The sequence below is a fragment of the Denticeps clupeoides genome, chromosome 7, assembly GCF_900700375.1.
Source record: "Denticeps clupeoides chromosome 7, fDenClu1.1, whole genome shotgun sequence".
Lineage (NCBI taxonomy): Eukaryota > Metazoa > Chordata > Actinopteri > Clupeiformes > Denticipitidae > Denticeps > Denticeps clupeoides.
In genome coordinates this window covers 1,981,578-2,001,408 of record NC_041713.1, presented here as the reverse complement: position 1 = coordinate 2,001,408, position 19,831 = coordinate 1,981,578, and the positions used below count along the sequence as shown (strand labels likewise).

General features: G+C 49.9%; 4 protein-coding genes across 6 annotated transcripts in view; 2 read left to right on the top strand and 2 right to left on the bottom strand.

Moving 5' to 3' along the window:
• Positions 1-2,165, bottom strand: part of asic2 (acid-sensing (proton-gated) ion channel 2) — an 82,392-nt gene extending 80,227 nt beyond the window's left edge. For both annotated transcript variants that reach the window (XM_028985529.1, XM_028985530.1), the window contains exons 1-2: positions 1,908-2,165; positions 1,058-1,684 (exon numbers count right to left, since the gene is read on the bottom strand). In XM_028985529.1, coding sequence (XP_028841362.1) covers positions 1,058-1,657 — 600 coding nt within the window. In that variant the 5' untranslated portion in view covers positions 1,658-1,684; positions 1,908-2,165. The remainder of the gene's footprint in view (positions 1-1,057; positions 1,685-1,907) is intronic.
• Positions 1,518-11,890, top strand: asb16 (ankyrin repeat and SOCS box containing 16). Its single transcript, XM_028985533.1, has 9 exons — positions 1,518-1,850; positions 8,188-8,239; positions 8,524-8,719; positions 8,835-9,198; positions 9,281-9,548; positions 9,870-10,278; positions 11,046-11,129; positions 11,440-11,553; positions 11,627-11,890. The coding sequence occupies exons 4-9, from the start codon at positions 8,859-8,861 to the stop codon at positions 11,810-11,812; spliced, it is 1,401 nt and encodes a 466-aa protein (XP_028841366.1). The 5' UTR covers positions 1,518-1,850; positions 8,188-8,239; positions 8,524-8,719; positions 8,835-8,858; the 3' UTR covers positions 11,813-11,890.
• hrob (homologous recombination factor with OB-fold) lies at positions 3,540-7,815 on the bottom strand. Of its 2 annotated transcripts, none has more exons than XM_028985531.1 (11): positions 7,734-7,815; positions 7,590-7,659; positions 7,354-7,401; positions 6,548-7,282; positions 5,356-5,439; positions 5,113-5,250; positions 4,822-4,930; positions 4,644-4,729; positions 4,403-4,525; positions 3,953-4,091; positions 3,540-3,854 (listed from the first exon to the last, which is right to left on the bottom strand). In XM_028985531.1, exons 2-11 carry the CDS (start codon positions 7,626-7,628, stop codon positions 3,805-3,807), a joined length of 1,551 nt encoding a protein of 516 aa, XP_028841364.1. In that variant the 5' UTR covers positions 7,629-7,659; positions 7,734-7,815; the 3' UTR covers positions 3,540-3,804. The 2 variants fall into 2 exon arrangements, with proteins under 2 accessions (XP_028841364.1, XP_028841365.1); XM_028985532.1 differs by having other exon boundaries at positions 3,953-4,088.
• Positions 11,891-12,716: 826 nt separating the features above from the next.
• On the top strand, positions 12,717-16,621 carry tmub2 (transmembrane and ubiquitin-like domain containing 2). The gene is made up of 3 exons (XM_028986655.1): positions 12,717-12,854; positions 13,051-13,576; positions 14,236-16,621. Exons 2-3 carry the CDS (start codon positions 13,068-13,070, stop codon positions 14,606-14,608), a joined length of 882 nt encoding a protein of 293 aa, XP_028842488.1. The 5' UTR covers positions 12,717-12,854; positions 13,051-13,067; the 3' UTR covers positions 14,609-16,621.
• The last annotated feature ends 3,210 nt before the right edge of the window (positions 16,622-19,831 follow it).

Below are 19,831 nucleotides of genomic sequence, written 5' to 3'. Positions count from 1 at the left end.
TACCCACTGAATGCTCCCACATGTTCTGTGTGGCTGGCTGTGTTTTTGTGTCCCTACCAGCTCCACCCACCATTTGATAATTGGGACCTCAGACAGTGTTTGGCAGGTGATCAGGGTCCCCAGAGATCTGCAAGGAGCTCTGTTGGGGATCTCGTTCTCGTACATAGTGATAGGCCCCTTGTCGTTGATGTGCCCTTTTTTGTTAACTCTGGACCACCCCTTCCTTTACGCTGTGCAGTGTTGTGTAGTACATTGTACAGCCACTGTGAATAAAAGCACTGTTTGTACGTTCTTCACCCACAGATGTAAGGACGTGTGTATAAACCTGGTATGAAGGTCCTGCTTGCTCACGTGTGGAACAGCGGGTCTCCTCTCTACACCCCTGTCTCGTTTCTTGACCCGTAGACTTAAGGACGTGTGTATAAGCCTGGACTGAAGGTTCTGCTTGCTCACATGTGGAACAGGGGGTCACCTCCTCTCTACACCCTTGTTTCGTTTCTTGTCCCCCAGACGTAAGGACGTGTATATAAGCCTGGTCTGAAGGTCCTGCTTGCTCGTGTGTGGAACAGGGGGTCTCCTCCTCTCCACACCCTTGTCTCGTTTCTTGTCCCCCAGATGTAAGGACATGTGTGTATAAGCCTGGTCTGAAGGTCCTGCTTGCTCACGTGTGGAACAGTGGGTCTCCTCTCTACACACCTGTCTCGTTTCTTGACCCGCAGACGTAAGGACGTGTGTATAAACCTGGTCTGAAGGTTCTGCTTGCTCGCGTGTGGAACAGGGGGTCACCTCCTCTCTACAACTTTGTCTCGTTTCTTGTCCCCCAGACGTAAGGACATGTGTGTATAAGCCTGGTCTGAAGGTCCTGCTTGCTTGCGTGTGGAACAGGGGGTCTCCTCTCTACACCCTTGTCTCGTTTCTTGTCCACCAGACGTAAGGACATGTGTGTATAAGCCTGGTCTGAAGGCAGGGAGTTGTCTATCCCGAGGCTGGACACTCAGACCTGAAGGCGTCATTGTCAAGTGTGCATAATGCCGCCTCCGCAGCAGAAGTTACTCACGGCGGTGAAGTCGCGGTGGTGGCACTCCTGGCCCTGGAAGCGGCAGTAGAGCATCATGTCCCGCAGGTCGTGGCTGACACGCTCGGTGAACTCGTGCATGCTGAAGGGCTTGGGCCGGTAGCCGCTGAAGTTGGCGCGCTCCGACAGGAAGTCCAGGACATGCGGCTCGGCCAGGTGCGGCTCGGGGACCTGCAGGTGAACGTCCAGCAGCTCCAGCAGCTCGCCGGCGTGGTACAGGTCGTTGCGGCTGAGCCGGGTGAAGCGGTAAACGTTCAGGTTGCAGAAGGTGACCACCGGGAACACCAGGCTGCCGGACGCCACCGCGTCCACGCTGGTGACGTGCGGGTAGGACAGGAAGTAGGACAGGCGCTCGAAGCTCTCCAAGGCCAGCAGGAGGATGCTGGCCAGCAGGGCGGAGCTCCAGAGCAGCCGGCGGGAGGTGGCAGGGTGGCCCAACCCGAAGGGGAAGATGAAGCGCAGGCCATGCAGAGTGCTGCGCTGGGCGAAGGCCGACCAGGAGGACAGGAGGCCGATGCTCAGGGACGCATCTGCCCCGCTGCTCCGGCTGCCGGCACTGTCACAACCGTCCTTCGGGTCCATCGGGACGGTGGCTGGACGCTCACACACCTGAGAGGAGAGAGAGAGGGAAGTTCAAGATTTCAAGAACACAGGAACCCCAGAGAGAATAACCAGAGGATGAGAGATGGCAGAAGGTGACAGATTGTGGCCAAGGGACGTCCTGAACCCCCAGATCCCCCCGGAGACCCTGACCGGAGACGGGCGGAATCCACAGGTAACCACACACTCACACACACACACACACACACCACACAGCGAATAAGTAACACACCTCACGTGCAGCCTAGCGATGTGACATCCGGCTGTGAGCGTGCATTCGTGCGGGGTGTGTGTGTCCGTGTGAGAGGGAGAGAGGGAGAGAGAGAGGGAGGGGACGGGATGGGAAGGGCCAGAGATGCCACCGCCGTGGAGTCCAAATCGAGCGTCAGCGACATTCTCAGCTCCCGAGCCGATCCATCCTCCCGCGCCGCCTCCAGCCCTCCGTTTTCCCGCGTATCCACGGCGACAGTGGACGGCACACACACTCCACAGCCAGAGAGAGGAGGAAGGAGGGAGGGAGGGGGAGAAAAGAGAGGGACTCGCAGCACAGACACACACACACACACACACACACAACCTCTCTCTCTCTCTCTGTCTGCTCTGAACAGGGCAGATGTCCAGGTTCTGTGTACAGTATGTAATATGTGTGTGTGTGTGTGTGAGTGTGTGTGTGTGTGTGTGTGTGTGTGTGTGTGAGGGAGAGAGAGACATGGGAGATCGAAATGTCAGTGATTTTTGCAACGTTCCATTTGAGACGTGCATGCGCAGGATAGGCAGAATCACCGTGGTGATGAAACGGTGACGTCTAGATGACGGAATGGACCCATGGGTGGACGCCGCTGTTTGGTTCCAGTTCACATGCTGCCGCCTAGTGGCGTGGATATTAATCGCGCGTCTCACAGTTATTTCTTTTGGTGACCCTGTCTGTCTTCCTGCCTGTCTGTCTGCCTCAAATGCTACTTGTTTATGTGACCCAGTGTGACCCACGGTCGCTTTATGTCGGTATGTAACGTTGTTTAAACATTCCACGTAGCACCAGGTTCCGGAGAAACATTATTTTGTTTCACGATGCACCATCTAACATGTATGTACCTGAAATGACGATAAAGTTAATCTTGAACTTGAATTTTTCATTATTCATTTTTGATTTTCTGTTTAAACGTATGCAATTGGAGAAATAATGGAAGGATGACAAATTCTATTGTGACTAATAAAATTATTATTATATAAGATGTATTATTAAATGGTAATTAAATTAGTGTTTATTTGTACTCATTTCATAAATTCACAGGGACAGCAGCAGGAAAAATGAATTACATTCCGCCTGGTACCTAATTAAAACAATTGCTGGAGATGTTTAATTAAGTCAAATTAATTTTAGCACACTGCAGCCTCAGGCTAAAACCCTCTCTTAGGAATTGTGCATGAAACTGCGCAAACAATCCAGTAAAGTGCAACCAGTTTCTTGTACAATATCTTTTTAATAAGTATTTCGAGCAAAGAAATCTATTGCCACTATTCCCACCCCCTTTATGTCACCCCATGCCCTGCGCTCTCATTGGCTTTCATTCAGCATTATCCAAAAAGCCTTTCCCCCCCCCATATGCAGACTGACATTATTAATTTGGACGGGGTGTAATAATCTGGTGTTAAACCCGAGAAATGGGGAACCCTGATGAGGAATGGAGAGCAGGGGACCCCTGGCTTTCTTGGGATGTTCATTGCCGTTGCGGCTGCAGCAGGTCGTGGAGGTTTTTCAGTGATAGATGCTGATAAATATGCCTTTTTTTTTTGTTCTTTTTTTTTGCACATTTCTCCACAAATACAAGACACACAGGATGATGAAATACACGTACATCTGCACTGAGGTAGAAACATGTTTTCGTCACATATTTTATTGACATTTTGATCATTTCCCTTTAGTTTGGTACAACTGTAGTGGGAATGCATACGGAACATACGTTTTTTTTTTTTTTTTTTAGACATAATAATTATTTACACAAGAAATAGCTTCAGAAAAAAAGTGCATGACACTGGAAAAGTGGAATCAGGGTTATAAAATGTCAGTCATCCTCCCAGGCTGTGTTGTCATGGTGATCAGCGCTTGTCCTGTAAAACGTTGGTTTGGGTCAGGTGTAGATCTCCACAGGTAACTCGCCCAGGAGGTCATCAAGGTCATCTGGAAACAAACAAAAACTCACAAAACAGTTGTCACGTGTTCTGATACCTACATTTCAGCTGGGCAACACGAACACACACACACACCAGAGTACCCACCTGCATCCCACACACTCTCCTCTTTACTCTCCTTGTCTTGATTCTCCTGCGGGGTGGAGATCTCTGCCGTTTCTTCTGCTTCCTCCTCAAAGAGCAGCTCCATGTTAGACACGGGTACTTCTTCAGCCCTGGATGCCTCCTCGGGTAATTACGTTCACAAGCGAGCACAAAGATTAGAAACAAAATCAATAGGGTCATTTCAATAAGTTGTAGTAATGCCATAGCAGAGTTCTGCTACCCAGCAAACCAAACTAACGCCCCCCCCCAAAAAAACAAACTGTGCACGGCTAACACCCCACCCTCAAACCAAACTGTGCACAGCTAACATCCCCCAAACCAATCTGTGCACGGCTAACGCTCCCCCCAAACCAAACCCAAACCAAACTGTGCACGTCTAATCACACACCATAGATTGCATTCTGTAATTTTTTTCATTTTTGGTCTACTGACCAGGGAATGCTGGGATAGCGGTTTGGAAGACTGTAGGCTGCCGTCGGGGGGGTAGATCCTGAGCAGGTTGTTGGGTGTGATGTTCAGGTAGTGATTCCGATGGGAGGGAGAGAAAACCCCCACCTTCCAGATTATTAAAAATGTTTAAAAAGGTTTGTGTGTGTGTGTGTGTGTGTGTGTGTGTGTGTGCTCGAGTGTTTGTGCGTCTGGTGACGCAGGTGACTGTTCAGAACCTCCTCACCTGTTTGAGGAGCAGCACAGCTCCAGGCTTGAGGTCCACCTGTCGCTCCTCTAGGAGGCACCGATGGACAGTTCCCTGAATCTCACCTGGAGACATATGAGCAGGAGTCTGAACGAGTCTCACCTGCACCCAGGTCAGACCCGGGCCTGTTCAGGCCATGTGGGAGGGGCTTATTCACCTGTCGGGTCTTTGAACACAGCCTTGGCGTCGGCGTGGGTGTGCAAGAGCCTCTTCAGCACCACTGCCATGTTGGGGACCTTATTGTGCGTCAGCTGTCTGAGGGCCGCCTGGCGGAACAAAAAAGTTCTTAAAATCACGAACTCTGATGGGGTACCAACTTAAAAGCTTCGTTGTTAAAATTAATGAAGTGATTGAGCCCCGCTCACAAAATCTTCCACCCACCATCATCCAGAGGTCCTACATCTAAATCCTAATGAGAGAAAAGAATGGGGTGAGGGAGGACCAGCACCTTGCGAAGCACCATGACAACGCTGTACGAGTGGAGGAAGCAGGATGGGTTCCTCTCGTCCAGTCCCATTTCAGCCTTCATCGCTGCCCAAGCGCCGCCATTGAACTCCTCTTCCTCAGAACCCTGAGAGCTGGGAATCTGTGCAGCAGAGGGGGGCGGGAGAATATGAAATGGATCGTGACTAGTTAAATATTTACCTAAAACAATTCTGCTTAAATATTTTACAATGTTGTGTGTGTGTACCTCACTGCGAAGTCGAGCAACAGCACCATGAGCAGGAGTCTGTGGAACGGACACCACAACTTCATCCAAACTTTGTCCACAGAGCTGCGTAAGAAGCGAGAAACAGGATGTTTTATTCCACAGACAGATGGACAAAAAAAAAATTTAAATCTAAAAGTAAATTTCAACAACTTAAAAATCCTTCAGTTCTGAATATGTTGCCATATTCACTGATGTTCACTGTTACATTAAAAGGTCACATATTTATAGTACCATTAAAATGCATAAAGAACATCATCGGTTAAAAACTAAAGTAAATATGGGGTGATTACGATCGCTTTTCTATATGAAAGGTCCCCTGACTTCAACATTTTTTTTTGCTTTTATATCGGTCTAATTCCAAAATTCAGCCGTGGCCACTTAGATCCAGTCCCACAATGAGCTTTCCCCAGGACGCGTCTGTAGCTTTAAATGCTAATGAGGAGGAGAGAGGCGGCACTGGACGGAGCAGTGGTCCCGTAATCAGAAGGTTGCCGGTTCGAATCCCGATCCACCAGGGTGCCACTGAGCAAAGCACCGTCACCACACGCTGCTCCCCGGGCACCTGTCATGGTCACTAATGGAGATGGTTAAATACAGAGGACACGTTTCACTGTGTGCTGTGCCACTGTGTATCACAATGACGATCCTTTCACATTCTCACACCATCCACAATGTTTGGCACAGTCACAGTAAATTGTTTCATTAAATTAAACAATTTAATTAACACGCTGTTTTTTTTTTTTGTTTTTTTTTACATCCAATCATCAAGCAACTGCAATGCTGCACACGGAAGCCACAAGGTGACCTTTCCCCTTATGACAAATTCCAGATCCGACCGTCTGAGCTGCCGCTCTCTGAAACACTCTTTACACCTATCGCCATTTCTAGCCACTGCAGGACCGCAGACAGGCCAGAGGAACTTGTAATAATGTTCAATCATCTCACAGAGTCACATTGTCATGTCAGGGGACTTTTAACATTTACAGTATTTACCAGACGGCCTTATCCAGAGCAACTTACAATCAGTATTTACAGGGACAGTCCCGCCTGGAGACACTCATGGTTAAGTGTCCTGCTCAGGAGGTTTGAACCTGTCCTACCCACTCGGCCACCACCAGCCCGGTCATGGCTGCCCGGTAAGAGTTGAGGTAGAGCTGATTGTGTTACATACCTGCTGGGGCAGGAGACCTGCTGGTCCAGGAAAGCGGCGGGTTTTGGGGACAGGGAGGTGGGGACGTGGACTCCGGGGTCCCTTTTTGGAGGCAGATACCAGCTGGACAAGATGGTTGGTCAGTAGAGGAGTGTTGAGGGGACGGAGGGAGAGTGCTGGGGGAATGGTTTGGAAGAGAGGCGCACTGCTGCCCCCCCTTGGCCACGGTGTCCCCTGAGATGTGGATCTGACCATCCTGGGCGTGGCTGGACTGCAGGCTGGGACAGGAGTGTTCCTGGGCGAGCTGAAGCTGGCTCGTGGTGCTGGAGCTCTGAAACGTGAGATGGGAGTAGAAGGCGGCCCATGAGCCCCTACAGAAGGTCGCAAGTGTTTGGCCAAGGAGGGCATGGTCACTTCAGCGGGACGCTTCAGGGCAGATTTGAAGCTGGATGAAATCCCAGCTTCTGACTCCATTTCATCCAGGTCGGCCAGGTCCACATCCCAGTCATCAAACTCCTCAGAAGGCAGGACGGTAGACGACGGTGGGCCGGCCGGCTGCCGTAGGAGCTCCTCACTGGACCCCAGGGGAGGGACCGGGTTTGAGGGACCCGCCAGACCCTCCGAGGCAGAGGCCAAGGCATCTGGATTCGGACCAGAGGTGGAAGGCGGACGGAGGCTATCGGTCCGGACGTGGGAGGCGGCGCCAGGAACGGACTCAGGCTCCACAGTCACCGTCCAATCAGCGTCTGACAGGACCTGAGCGGAAGAGGAATTATGAGAGCAGTGTGGGTCCAGCAGAACTTATAACGTGGCGCGGCCCAGCTCACCTCGTCCAGGTCTTCTCCAGCACCGAAGAGTCCGGTCCACCTGCCGGCCTACAACACACATGCTGGAAATGTAGACTCTCCAACAGTGTGTGTGTGTGTGTGTGTGTGTGTGTGTGTGTGTATATAAAAGCGTGTGTGTGTGTGTGTGTGTGTGGGGGGGGGGGGTCTGTTCATGTCTCTATGTGTGTGTGTGTGCGTGTGTGTGTGTGTGTGTTTGTTTTTTTTTTGCGACTCACCATCGTTTCTATTTGAATACCATGAACATCAATCCCCATAAAATCGCGGAAAGGGGGCGTCTGGTTCCATCTGACGAGGTTTAAAAGGTTTAGTTAAAATTAATATAAATTAAGAACTTTACTTTTAAAAAATCTCCTTCTTACGTGCGATCACAGCTGCGTGATTAAACGCTGCTTGGCGCCGACATGTTCGAACAGAACGTCGTGACGCGATGACGTCAACACACGTTCTTCTTCGTTCTCGTCCGTATTTGCTTGTTATGGCGGGCGATGGCGCTGTACCGCCCCCTATCGAAAAGGAATGTAAGTGGCGCCTTAAAAAATCTTAATCTTTCCTCTACCCCCATATATATTCAGACATATATTTTTTTTTAATCCTCTACAAGACATAGTGTCAGTCCTAAACATAAAACATAAAACATTGAAACATAAAATTAACATGCAACATGCTAATGGTTTTTAAAACAAACTTTCCATGAATAAAGTGCTGCAAAATGTGGCATGGCAATAATCAAAAACCGAATGAAATGTTTTTATTGTCACATCACATGGACAAAATCCCAGCTTCTGATTCTATTTGTGCCAAACCCTCCTCCAGGTCAGCCAGCAGAGTTCACATCACATGACACCGATACACAGTTACAGAGCACGTGAGTGAAATTCTTCTCTCAGCCAATAAACATATACGTATAGAAATTAGAAATTGTATCTTTGTATGTAGAAGCATAACTAATAGACATGTACAGAAATATACGTACAGTTATCTATACAAATACGTATCAAATTTCATCAAATTACAAAGGCACAAAAATATAAAACAACATTAAAAACACACAAAAATGTGTTTATCTGCTGATTGACAGTAACTGTTCTATATTATTATATTATTTACAGAATTACACAGTGTCTTTGTGTGTCCCCCTCTGCCACCCAGGTTAAAACCCTGAGTGTCTCCAGGGGGGACTGTCCCTGTCAGGGCGTCCAGTAAATGCAGCGTCGCCCGCTGCTGGATTCTGGAACTGCAGCTGCGTTCCTCACTATAAATACTCCAGGGTCCTCTCCTAAAAAGGTGTCCTCACTCAGTCACTGGAAGGACACAGGCTCCCCCTGCTCACGAGGAAAAGAGATTGGTGAGTTATCGGTTGTCCCTATTTTCTTGTTCGCTTATTACAAATGACAATGACATACATGGTGACACTTCCAAGCTGCATCTATATTCATCCGGAAGTTCTTCGCCCGTTGTAGACGGCGGGGGACGCCTGTGTTGCCATGTCACGGGACACGTTTCCATTTACATCAGCCTCTCTGCGCTCGCTGAGGCTGGAACGGGAGATGCAGGACTGGGAGGACGCCCGGCGGGACCTGGCTCACCGTAGGGCGATGACACGGGGACCCCTGGCCGCCGCACCCCGGTCCCAGGGCGGGGCCAGGGCCGACAAGATCCAGGAAGTCAGGCTTCCCACCCAGCTTCGCTGCAGGGACCCGGCCGTCCACAACACCTTCACGTGTGGGGACATGAGGGGCGTCTACGCTGTGCTCAAAGAGCCAGGCATGGTCAACGCGGTGATGGAGACCGTCCAGGAAGAGATGGTGTGGGCGCCGGAGATGGGTAACGCAGCGTCCACTTACGTTCCTGCCACGAGGCCCGGCATGAAACCCTGAGGTCAGAAGCCCTGTCTGTGTCGGTGCAGGTATGTGGACACTGTCCTCCAAAACCAAGCAGACGTCGGCGCTGCGCCTGGCAGCCGGCGGGGGGCACACTGGCTGCGTGGAAGAGCTGCTGTTTCGCGGGGCCGAGGCGGACGCCGACCCGGGCGGGCGCACGGCGCTGCACGACGCCTGCTCGGGGGGACACCCGGCCTGCGTCCAGCTCCTGCTGTCCCACGGCGCCGACCCCGACCAGCTGGCTGTGGACGGCAGCGCGGCCCTGCACCTCTGTTCCTCACCAGACACCCTCCAGTAAGTACATGTAAGAACTGTCAGTACCTGGCCGCCGTCCATCTGAGACACAGCAGCACAGCACACGGTGCACACAGTGAAACGTGTCCTCTGTATTTAAACATCACCCTGAGTGAGCAGTGGGCACCATGACAGGCGCCCGGGGAGCAGTGTGTGGGGACGGTGCTTTGCTCAGTGGCACCTTGGCAGATCGGGATTCGAACCGTCAACCTTCTGATTGTGGGGACGCTTCCTTAACCGCTAGGCCACCACTGCCGAATTCGGACCTTGTGCTGTTCTTGTTGAGAAGGTGTTTATACGGGTCCGTTCTCTGCTTTCCAGATGTGCAGAACTGCTTGTGAGTGGAGGTGCCGATGTAAACATCTCCAGTCGGGACTCCAAACTCACGCCCCTCCACGTGGCGTCCCGTCACGGACTGGAGCAGCACGTGGAGGTCCTGCTCGCCCACGGCGCGGACGTGTCTGCCCAGAACCGCGAGGGCGAGACCCCTCTCAACGCAGCCTGCGCCGGGGCGGAGCGGGCCACAGAGGCCGGCCGCTACCTCCGCGTGGTGCAGAGGCTCCTGGGCGCGGGGGCGGACCCCGGCAGGGCGGGCAGGAAGCAGCACACGCCCCTCCACAACGCCTGCGGCAACTGCAGCCCCCGCATCGCTGAGCAGCTGCTGCAGCACGGGGCGCCGGCGGACGCCGGAAACTGCCTCGGCTACACGCCCATGGACTGCTTACTGCAGGTGTGGATGCAGCTCATAATCCATGCGTCACGGTGCATGGCCGCGGCGTCATTATTACATTTACAGCATTTACCAGACGCCCTTATCCAGAGCGACTTATAATCAGTAGTTACAGGGACAGTCCCCCCCTGGAGACACTCAGGGTTAAGTGTCTTGCTCAGGGACACGATGGTAGTAAGTGGGGTTTGAACCTGGGTCTTCTGGTTCATAGGCGAGTGTGTTACCCGCTAGGCTACTACCAGCCCATTATGACGCTGCTGGGCGGTTTTCTGGGTAAAAAGTTGTGCCGGTAATGACTGATCTGAGTACAGCGCCACTCCGAGTTGGAGTTCGGCCTCGTCCACACGGACGTTCAAAATAAATACCCTCTGAACACCATTTGCATTCTTGCTGAGCTTTGTAGTTTACATTTTACATTTACAGCATTTACCAGACACCCTTAACAAGAACGACTTACAACCAGTAGTTACAGGGACAGTCCCCCCCTGGAGACACTCAGGGTTAAGTGTCCTGCTCAGGGACACGATGGTAGTAAGTGGGATTTGAACCTGGGTCTTCTGGTTCATAGGCGAGTGTGTTACCCACTAGGCTAATAACATAGAAAACCGCCTGGTTCATACGTCTGGGTGAACGAGGCCTTAACTCATCTCACTGGCGTATTTGGAAATGGAATGTGAAGTCTTGTAGAAAAAATGGAATCGTGTCGTGAGACCATGACAAAAGCGGCGGTGGGAAACCAGGTCTGATGACGAGTGACACTTTTCTAGGTCCTGGAAGAGCACCCTGACCAGCAGCCAGAGGCCATCGCGCGCTCTCTTCTAAACTACGGAGCCAGGCCTGCCCCACCCAAGGTTTGCTCTGCATGCTCACTCTCAACAAAAGATCTTTAACGAATGTGAGGATGTTAACCAGCTAGTCGTGGGCCGTCCTGTCTTGTTACACCGCCTTTGTCTCTGAAGAGGCCATAATAAGCATTACTTCTGATGCTCCGTAGGATGAGGCTGAAGGCACCACTGCAGGACGTGAGGTGTTTGTTAGGTGTCTGCAGACACATTTCCTTGCTTATTACGCTTCATGGTGAAACACTGGCCCCTATTGGCTGGATTTTTTTATGTTACCCGTTGCTCCTTTTGCATGTGAATGTTCCCCATTCCTAAACAGATGCTGAAGCTGTGCATGCTCTCACCACCGGTGCTGGAGCTCATGCTGAACTGCTACCCGGTTGTCCCGTCCTGCGAGGACTGGATGGATCAGGTCCCAGAGGAGCTTCTCCAGGTCGGTGTCCTACTTTCGCAGTGAATGTTTTTCGCCGAAACTCCGGTGGCTCACCTCCACCTCTGACCTTCAGGAACACAGGCCTCTGTTCGAGTCCATCAGGCGGATGAGCCTGCAGCCGCGGCTCCTGCAGCACTTGTGTCGCTGCTCTCTGCGCCGCCACTGGGGGAGTCGCTGCCATTCGGCAGTCAACACCATGAACATCCCAGCTTCACTGAAGAAGTATCTGTTGTTATGTCCGGAGGGAGCCATTCGATGAATGTTTTTATTAATTCAGTTATATCTGTAAGTGTGGGTTATGCAGATGTTTGGATTGTATTAAATGTACTAAACAAAATCATATCTTTCATGCATAATGGTCCCTACACTGAACAGGCCTAGCGGTTAAGGAATCAGAAGGTTACTGGTTTGAATCCCAATCTGCCAATGTGCCACTGAGGTCACCTTGATGAAGGTGCCGTCCCCACACCCCAGGTGCCTGTCATGGTGCCCACTGCTCACCAAGGGTGACGGTTAAATGCAGAGGACACATTGCCTCACAATGACAACCACTTCACTTAGACTAAAATAAAATGTCCTTCTACAGTGAACATCAATTAGCGACAATGATCATATCATTTAAAAAATGTGTCCTGTAATAAAAGTACTTTCAGTAACAGTGAGTCAGGGGCCAAAGCTGAGTAGTGGCAGTAGTTATGTTCCTTAAATGTAATTTTGAGGTGCGAGTTTCATTTTTATGTGCACTGTATGCAAGCCGAGATGAAAATAAAGTTTACTTTGACTTTGAAATAAATCAGTCGTCATCAATATTTTGCTGTTTAATAGTTTCCACACAATATACAGTGGTGGTGGTAGCCTAGCGGGTAACAAACTGGCCTATGAACCAGAAGACCCAGGTTCAAATCCCACTTACTACCATCGTGTCCCTGAGCAACTTATCCCTGAGTGTCTCCAGGGGGGGACTGTCCCTGTAACTACTGATTGTAAGTCGCTCTGGATAAGGGCGTCTGGTAAAGGCTGTAAATGTAAAACGTTAATATATAACATCAGTCATTAATTGTGACTCTGGCCAGTTTGTTGAAATGCATGTTGACCTCTAAACGGTTTAACCCGATTGAAAGTAGCACGTCAGTAAACAAACCGACTGCGCATGTGCTGCTGACGTCACGCGTCGACGTCACGTGTTGATGTGACAGCAGCAGCTCCGCCGCCTCCGCCACCGCCGCCGCCGCCATGAACTGAGCGGATCCGGGCTCTCGGTCGTCTCTCCACCTCTCGCTCTCGGTGTTTCGGGGGATTCGGTGAGTCGGAAGCGCCGCGGACCTCCGGGGCGTCCCAGTCGAACTCAGGCGGTTAATAATTATTCTGTAATGTGTCGAATCCGCCGCTGATCCGGGATCAGATGCCGCCGTCCGCGTTGGAAACGTCTCGATTGTCCGGCAGAAGACGAGGTGAAGGACACCGTCGGAGCTGCTGACCTGTTGTTCCCCTCTGCAGGCATCTGCTGGGCGGCCATGGCCCTGTGCGCGCTGACCATGCTGGACGGCGTCGGGGACGAGGCCACTGCTGTCGGCGGGGTGGTGCTCCTGGCCGTGGCCTTGGTCCTGGCCTGGCTGTCCACTCACGTGGCTGAACGCGGGGACCACATCCTGGGGACGATACTGACGGTGGGAGCCCACGCGTCCCTCATCGGCCTGGGCGGCCGGGACAGCTACGCCGGGCTGCCCTCCGGGCCGGACGCCGGCGAGCAGCCGGACGCCGCTTCCCTGGCCGAGGACAAGCCCGAGGACGCGGAGGAGGGCGAGGAGGGAGCAGGAGGAGAGGAGCAACTCCTGGACATCCAGCGGTCACAGAGGAAGCGGCAGAGATCCCCGGAGCTGGACGAGGACGACGAAGAGGAAGAAGAGGACGAGGACGATGAGGGGGACGAAGCTGCCAGTATCACGGTGCGCCTGAAGTACCTGAACGACACTGAGGAGCTGGCGGTGCTCCAGCCACACGACACCGTGGGCCAGCTAAAGAGGTGCGAAGCTCCGCCCATTTCAGGGTCACTGGGGTCAAGGTCGATAAGTGTCACTCAAGTTTTAATGACTGTACGGAAGTATTTGGAAATGAAAACTCAGCAACTTAACTCAAAGTAACCAAAATATTCTCCTAATATGAAAGTGAAGGTGACGTGATTGTCATTGTGAAACACCGCAGCGCAGCACATGGTGACACGGTGAAACGTGTCCTCTGTATTTATGACAGGCGCCCGGGGAGCAGTGTGTCGGGACGGTGCTGTGCTCAGCTCGGGATTCGAACCGGCAACCTTCTGATTACGGGGCCGCGTCCTAAACCGCCAGGCCGCCCCTTATTGAACAATGTTGAGCCTTTTATTTTCAAGCCGGGTACAGAACGGCAGTTGTGATCCCAATAACCTCCAATAGATTATTAGAGGTTATTCTAACAGAGAATTGAACATGGCTGATAGTAAAGAAAATTTCTCAAATGTCACGCATTTGAAGTGGAATTTCAGGAAAATTTCTCTAATTTCTCAACAATTCATGCCATTTTTACGTGATATTATGGAACGACGCCGTAGAGAACTGCTTTAAATGCGACAAATAAAGTGTTTCTGAATGAGAATATTGTAAATTGCATATCCGGTGTTCTAAAACCTTCATCTCCTCTCCTCCGCAGTAAGTACTTCTCCGGTCGGGAGCGTCACATTAAGCTCATCTGGCAGGGCCAGCTGCTGCAGGACCCCCGCCGCACCCTCCTGTCCCTCAACATCACCCACAACAGCGTGCTGCACTGCCACGTGTCCCCGGCGCAGGCCCCGAGCGACCCCGGCCCGGAGGAGGGTCCCCAGGCCGCGACCTGGAGCCTCCGCTCGGCGGGACTGGCGCTCAACTCCGGCAGCCTGGTGGTGCCCGTGTTTGTGGTGCTGCTCGCCGTCGTCTGGTACTTCCGCATCAACTACCGGCAGTTCTTCACCGCGCCGGCGACGGTGTCTCTGGTGGGGGTCACGGTGTTCTTCAGCTTCCTGGTCTTCGGAATGCACGGCCGGTGATCCTGGCTGCTGTGGACGGCAGAACTGCGGGACGGGCGCCGGTCTGGTCCGGACGCAGTCTTCGGATGGGGACGCGGCTGCGGGAAGAGGACGTGGACTCATGGCTCAGACGATCGCCGCCGTTCCTCTACATGATTTTATGGTTTCGATGCTTCTGCTGTAATAAATTAGGGCTGTAATTTAGCTTCTGAAAGTGAACCATCCTGATCTGGTTTGGCGCCTGTGGGCCAGTCCTGGGCCGCCAGTGGCCAGTAAGATGCAATTAAACATGATGCTTGTGTCGCTGCTGTACTGAAGGTCGAGTGAAATATAACTTCATTATCATGATGCTTTTTTCCATCACGGAGCTCCCTTTGTGTGTGATAACTCATAAAACCGAGCATAATTAAATGGTCATCCAGCGATCGCCTCTGTTCAGCACGTAGCAGTGCAGTAAAGTCAGTCTGCCTTTCACTAGCAATATTTCGACTTTGGGGCAGAACTGTGTGTATTTTCTGAGTTCTTAGCGGGGGTTTGGTGAATCTTGCAGAAAGTGTTCAGGCCTTAGTAAAAAAAAAAAATATATATATATATATATATATATATATATGGTTTATGTGTATTTTGTTGTGTTTTTTTTAAGATGGCGTCTACATTGCAATTAAGGTATTTCCTTTTGGTTCCTTCAGGACGGAAACATAATTTCATATTCTGTTAGTAATAAAACGGGAGGTTACATAACACTATATATCCATTTAGAATGATTTAATGGTTCATAACACTATTTTCAAATTAACCTAACAGGCAGAAGTCATGGGAGACATGTTTTTTTTTTATTCTGGGTTAATTGTCCCTTAATATGTAAATAACAATAATTTTTCTTCTTTAGCCAAAATTTCAAGCGGTTTGTCTCAATGGGCTTTGACAAGCTCTTCTGTTTACACACTCCACACTTTGATCTGCACACAAAGAAAAACGGAGAAATGTTGTGAAGGAGCAAGTCACCGTTGAACCCCTTTTCAGGGTAGAGTGAGCGTGAAGGAGTGAGTCGCAGTTGGACCCCTTTTCAGGGTAGAGTGAGCATGAAGGAGTGAGTCAGATTTGAACCCCTTTTCAATGTAGACTGAGCGTGAAGGAGTGAGTCACAATTGGACCCCTTTTCAGGGTAGAGTGAGTGTGAATGAGTGAGTCACAGTTGAACTCCTTTTCAGGGTAGAGTGAGTGTGAAGGAGTGAGTCAGAGTTGGACCCCTTTTCAGCGTAGAGTGAGTGTGAATGAGTGAGTCACAATTGGACCCCTTTTCAGGGTAGAGTGAGCGTGAATGAGTGAGTCCAGGGTAGAGTGAGTGTGAAGGAGTGAGTCAGAGTTGGACCCCTTTTCAGCGTAGAGTGAGTGTGAATGAGTGAGTCACAATTGGACCCCTTTCAGGGTAGAGTGAGTGTGAATGAGTGAGTCACAGTTGAACTCTTTTTCAGGGTAGAGTGAGTGTGAATGAGTGAGTCACAATTGGACCCCTTTTCAGGGTTGAGTCAGCGTGTGTGTGTGTGTGTGTGTGTGTGTATATATATATATACATGTACATTTGAAAGACTTGAGTTCAACAAGTACAGCTTTTTAAAGCATTATTATTGTAGCGGCGGATGCCGACCAACATGACAGTACCAACATGCTTTGTGCGTGTATGGTGACAAGTTTTTTTTTTTTTTTTTGTGGTAAAGGATAATTTCAGTGCATCCAAAACGTTAGAAGTAGACCAACCTCAGCATCCGTTTCCACGCTAATGGAAACCACACAGTGAGTCTATAAAACACGTTACATGCGGCGATAAATGTCCTGGTCCAGTGTCTACTCCCCATCTCCTTTCAGCCTCAGATCATCAGGCCAAGTTCAATTCCTTGAAACACGTGCACTTTTAATTTAGATTTTCTTTTTATTTTGTTTAATTTCAGCTCAGTGAAGCACTTTAAGCACCAACATGTTTCCAATAAGTTACTTTCTTGTAGAAGTGCGCTTCGAATAAACATGCAGACTCAGTTTCTTCTCCTGTGAACATCCTTCTCATTGTCTTATATCGCCCTCCAGGGCCACTTGGGACCTTTATCGATGAATTGGACACTCTCCTCAGCATTTTCTCCTTAGAAACCCCCCTAATTCTCCTTGGTGACTTCAACCTTCCATCAGCCAAACTCCAATCATCCTGCCTTCTTCCCCTTCTCCACTCTTACCTTGACCAACAGCAACATCTCTCCCACACACAAAGGAGGGAATGTCTTGGACCTGGTCTTCAGTCGTCCTTCTCCAACTTCTGACCTTTCTTCCACTCCCCTTCACATCTTTGACCACCACTTCCTTCACACTCACTGTACCTACAGGATCCACAACTGTCCCCCATCCATCCTTCATTCGACAAAACCTTCACACTGTCTCACCTTCATCTGTATCTTCATGCATTCTTTCACATCTCCCAATCTCTGATTCATTTTTCTCCTTACCTCTAGAGACAGCTACTAACTCTCTCCTCACCTCTCTTTCCCTTTGCATGGATCAACTCTGTCCTCTATCAACAAAACCCAAAAGGAATTCTCCCCCTGCACCCTGGCTCTCCGATACTCGAAGAGTACTTTGAGCAGCGGAGAGAAAATACAAGAAATCTCAGCTTGACTCAGACCTATTGCATTACCAGAATCTTCTGCGCAAATTTTCCACTAACCTCACTGCTGCTAAAACTGCTTTCTACAAAGCAAAACTAGAAGCCTCTGCCCACAACCCTCAAAAACTCCACAACATCTTCTCATCCCTACTCAACCCTCCATCTCCCACTGCCATGTTTTCCCTAACAGCTGATGATTTTCCAACTTCTTCACAGGGAAGATTGAAAAAATCTGTGAGACATTCTCCACCACAAATCCTACTCTACCCTCTGAAAATTCTCTAAATCAATACTCTAAATCAAATTTCTAAGCTCACATCTGATGAAATCATTCAGATAATATCTACAGGCAACCCAACCACCTGTCCACTAGATCCAATCCCTTCTGCAATGCTTCAAACCATCTCCCCTGACCTCATCCCTTTCATTTCTTATATCATAAACAGCTCAATATCATCTGGCCATTTACCATCTGCCTTTAAAACATCCAGGGTTCTTCAAATCCTAAAGAAACCCACTGCTGATCCTACAGACATCAACAACTACAGACCAGTTTTCCTCCTCTCATTTCTATCTTAAATCCTTAAGCGATGTGTCTACAATCAGCTATCACTCCATCTATCACAGAACAACCTCCTGGATCCTAACCAGTCTGGCTTCAGAACAGCTCATTCCACTGAGACTGCCCTTCTGGCGGTTACCGAGCAGCTACATGCGGCCAGATTGGCAAAACTGCCATCTGTACTTATTCTCCCCGACCTCTCTGCAGCATTTGACACCATTAACCACAAGAATCTCTTGTCAAGCCTGAAGAGGTTTGGAATTCAGGACTCAGCATGGCAGTGGTTTGCTTCCTACCTTGATGAGCGATCTTACTAAGTGACTTGGAAAGGATCCATCTCTGCCACACGTAGACTCTCCACTGGTGTCCCTCAAGGCTCGGTGCTAGGTCCTCTCCTTTTCTCCCTCTACACAAGATCACTTGGTGAGGTCATTTCCTCACATGGATTATCCTACGACTGCTATGCCGACGACACAGAACTCCTCTTCTCCTTTCCTCCCTCTGATCTACATGCTGCTTCCAAAATCTCTGCATGTCTAACATCTCGTCTCGGATGGCAACCCATCACCTCCAACTCAATCACACCAAAACTGAACTAATATTCATTCCAGCAGATTCTTTACCACATCAGGATCTTGCTATTTACCTGGACAACTCACAGCTCTCTCCTTCTACAACAGCCCGCAACCTTGGAGTAACAATAGACAACCAACTCTCCTTCTCGACTCACCTCAGCAACCTTTCCCGCTCATGTAGATTCCTTCTCTACAATATCAGACGAATCCGGCCTTATCTGTCAACCCAGGCCACCCAACCACTGGTCCAGTCCTTAGTAATCTCAAGACTGGACTACTGCAACTCCCTTCTAGCTGGTCTCCAACTATGCACCATCCGACCTACGTTCCCTCCACTGGCTCCCAGTTGCTGCACACATCAGATTCAAAATACTGATGCTGGCCTACAAAGCCAAACATGGAGTAGCACCATCCAACCTCACAGCCCTTATTACACCTCACACTGCACCTCGTATACTCCGAGCCTCCAGTACTGCTCGCCTGGTCCCTCCATCTCTGAAGGTAAAAGGAAGACGCTCATCTAGACTCTTCTCCATCTTGGCCCCTCGGTGGTGGAATGAACTTCCCCTCGAGGTCAGAACAGCTCAGTCACTGAGTATTTTCAAACGACAGCTCAAGACGTTCCTCTTTAGAGAATATTTAGATTAACTTGTAACCTTCTTATTGTCGAACTTGTGTACAGAATCTACAACAGAGTGAATAAAAAGATTGTATTCATAGTTGGGGTCCTAGTGAACCAGAATTGATCTCTTCATCGAGGGTAACTTGAAAGCACATTGAAAGCACAAGTAACTCTGGATAAGGGCGTCTGCCAAATGCCTTAAATGTAAATGTAAACAAATTGTGAACCAGATTCCACCAGAATTATTTACAAGTCAATGTTGCCTATATGGACATCAATTTAAAAAACTGTAAAACTGCGTTGTTAAATGCAAAGCAATTGAAAATTTGGTGCACCTGACCTTTGTGCAGTTAGTGGGGCGGTGATGGACACGGACCCGTAGTCGGAAGGTTGTGGGTTCGACCCCCGAGCTGCCAAGGTGCCCTTGATGACAGTACCGTCCCCACACACTGCTCCCTGTGCGCCTGTCATGGTGCCCACTGCTCGCCAAGGGTGACTGTTAAATACAGAGGACACGTTTTGTTGTGTCACTGTGTCCTGTGCTTCAATATGACAAAATTTTTACCTAAAAAATAAAGTAGGGTGCACCAGTGCAAAAACTTTGTCTAGAGTTGGACCCCTTTTCAGGGTAGAGTGAGTATGCAGTAGGTTTCAGGGCAGTTTAGTATAGTCTCCTACTCAGTAGCTTTAGTGAAAGAACTAAACACCCAAACACATGATGTCGATCAGTTCTAAATAGTTTTGAAGGTCGTTACCTGACCCATATAACTAAGGTTAGTGGGCCGCACAGGACATCACATAGAACATCACACAAAAGTCCATGTGTTCGTCTTCT

Bases quoted from the DNA above. Each gene is read 5' to 3' on its own strand.
- hrob (XM_028985531.1), bottom strand. From the start codon at position 7,628: ATGGGGATTGATGTTCATGGTATTCAAATAGAAACGATG. The intron at 4,931-5,112 runs GTGCTGGTCCTC...TTGTTCCGCCAG, and splicing joins TTGTCATGGTGCTTCGCAAG to GCGGCCCTCAGACAGCTGAC. The intron at 4,092-4,402 runs GTCAGTAGACCA...TAATTACCCGAG, and splicing joins CGCTATCCCAGCATTCCCTG to GAGGCATCCAGGGCTGAAGA.
- asb16 (XM_028985533.1), top strand. From the start codon at position 8,859: ATGTCACGGGACACGTTTCCATTTACATCAGCCTCTCTGCGCTCGCTG. The intron at 9,549-9,869 runs GTAAGTACATGT...TCTGCTTTCCAG, and splicing joins TCCTCACCAGACACCCTCCA to ATGTGCAGAACTGCTTGTGA. The intron at 11,130-11,439 runs GTTTGCTCTGCA...ATTCCTAAACAG, and splicing joins CCAGGCCTGCCCCACCCAAG to ATGCTGAAGCTGTGCATGCT.
- tmub2 (XM_028986655.1), top strand. From the start codon at position 13,068: ATGGCCCTGTGCGCGCTGACCATGCTGGACGGCGTCGGGGACGAGGCC. The intron at 13,577-14,235 runs GTGCGAAGCTCC...TCTCCTCCGCAG, and splicing joins ACCGTGGGCCAGCTAAAGAG to TAAGTACTTCTCCGGTCGGG.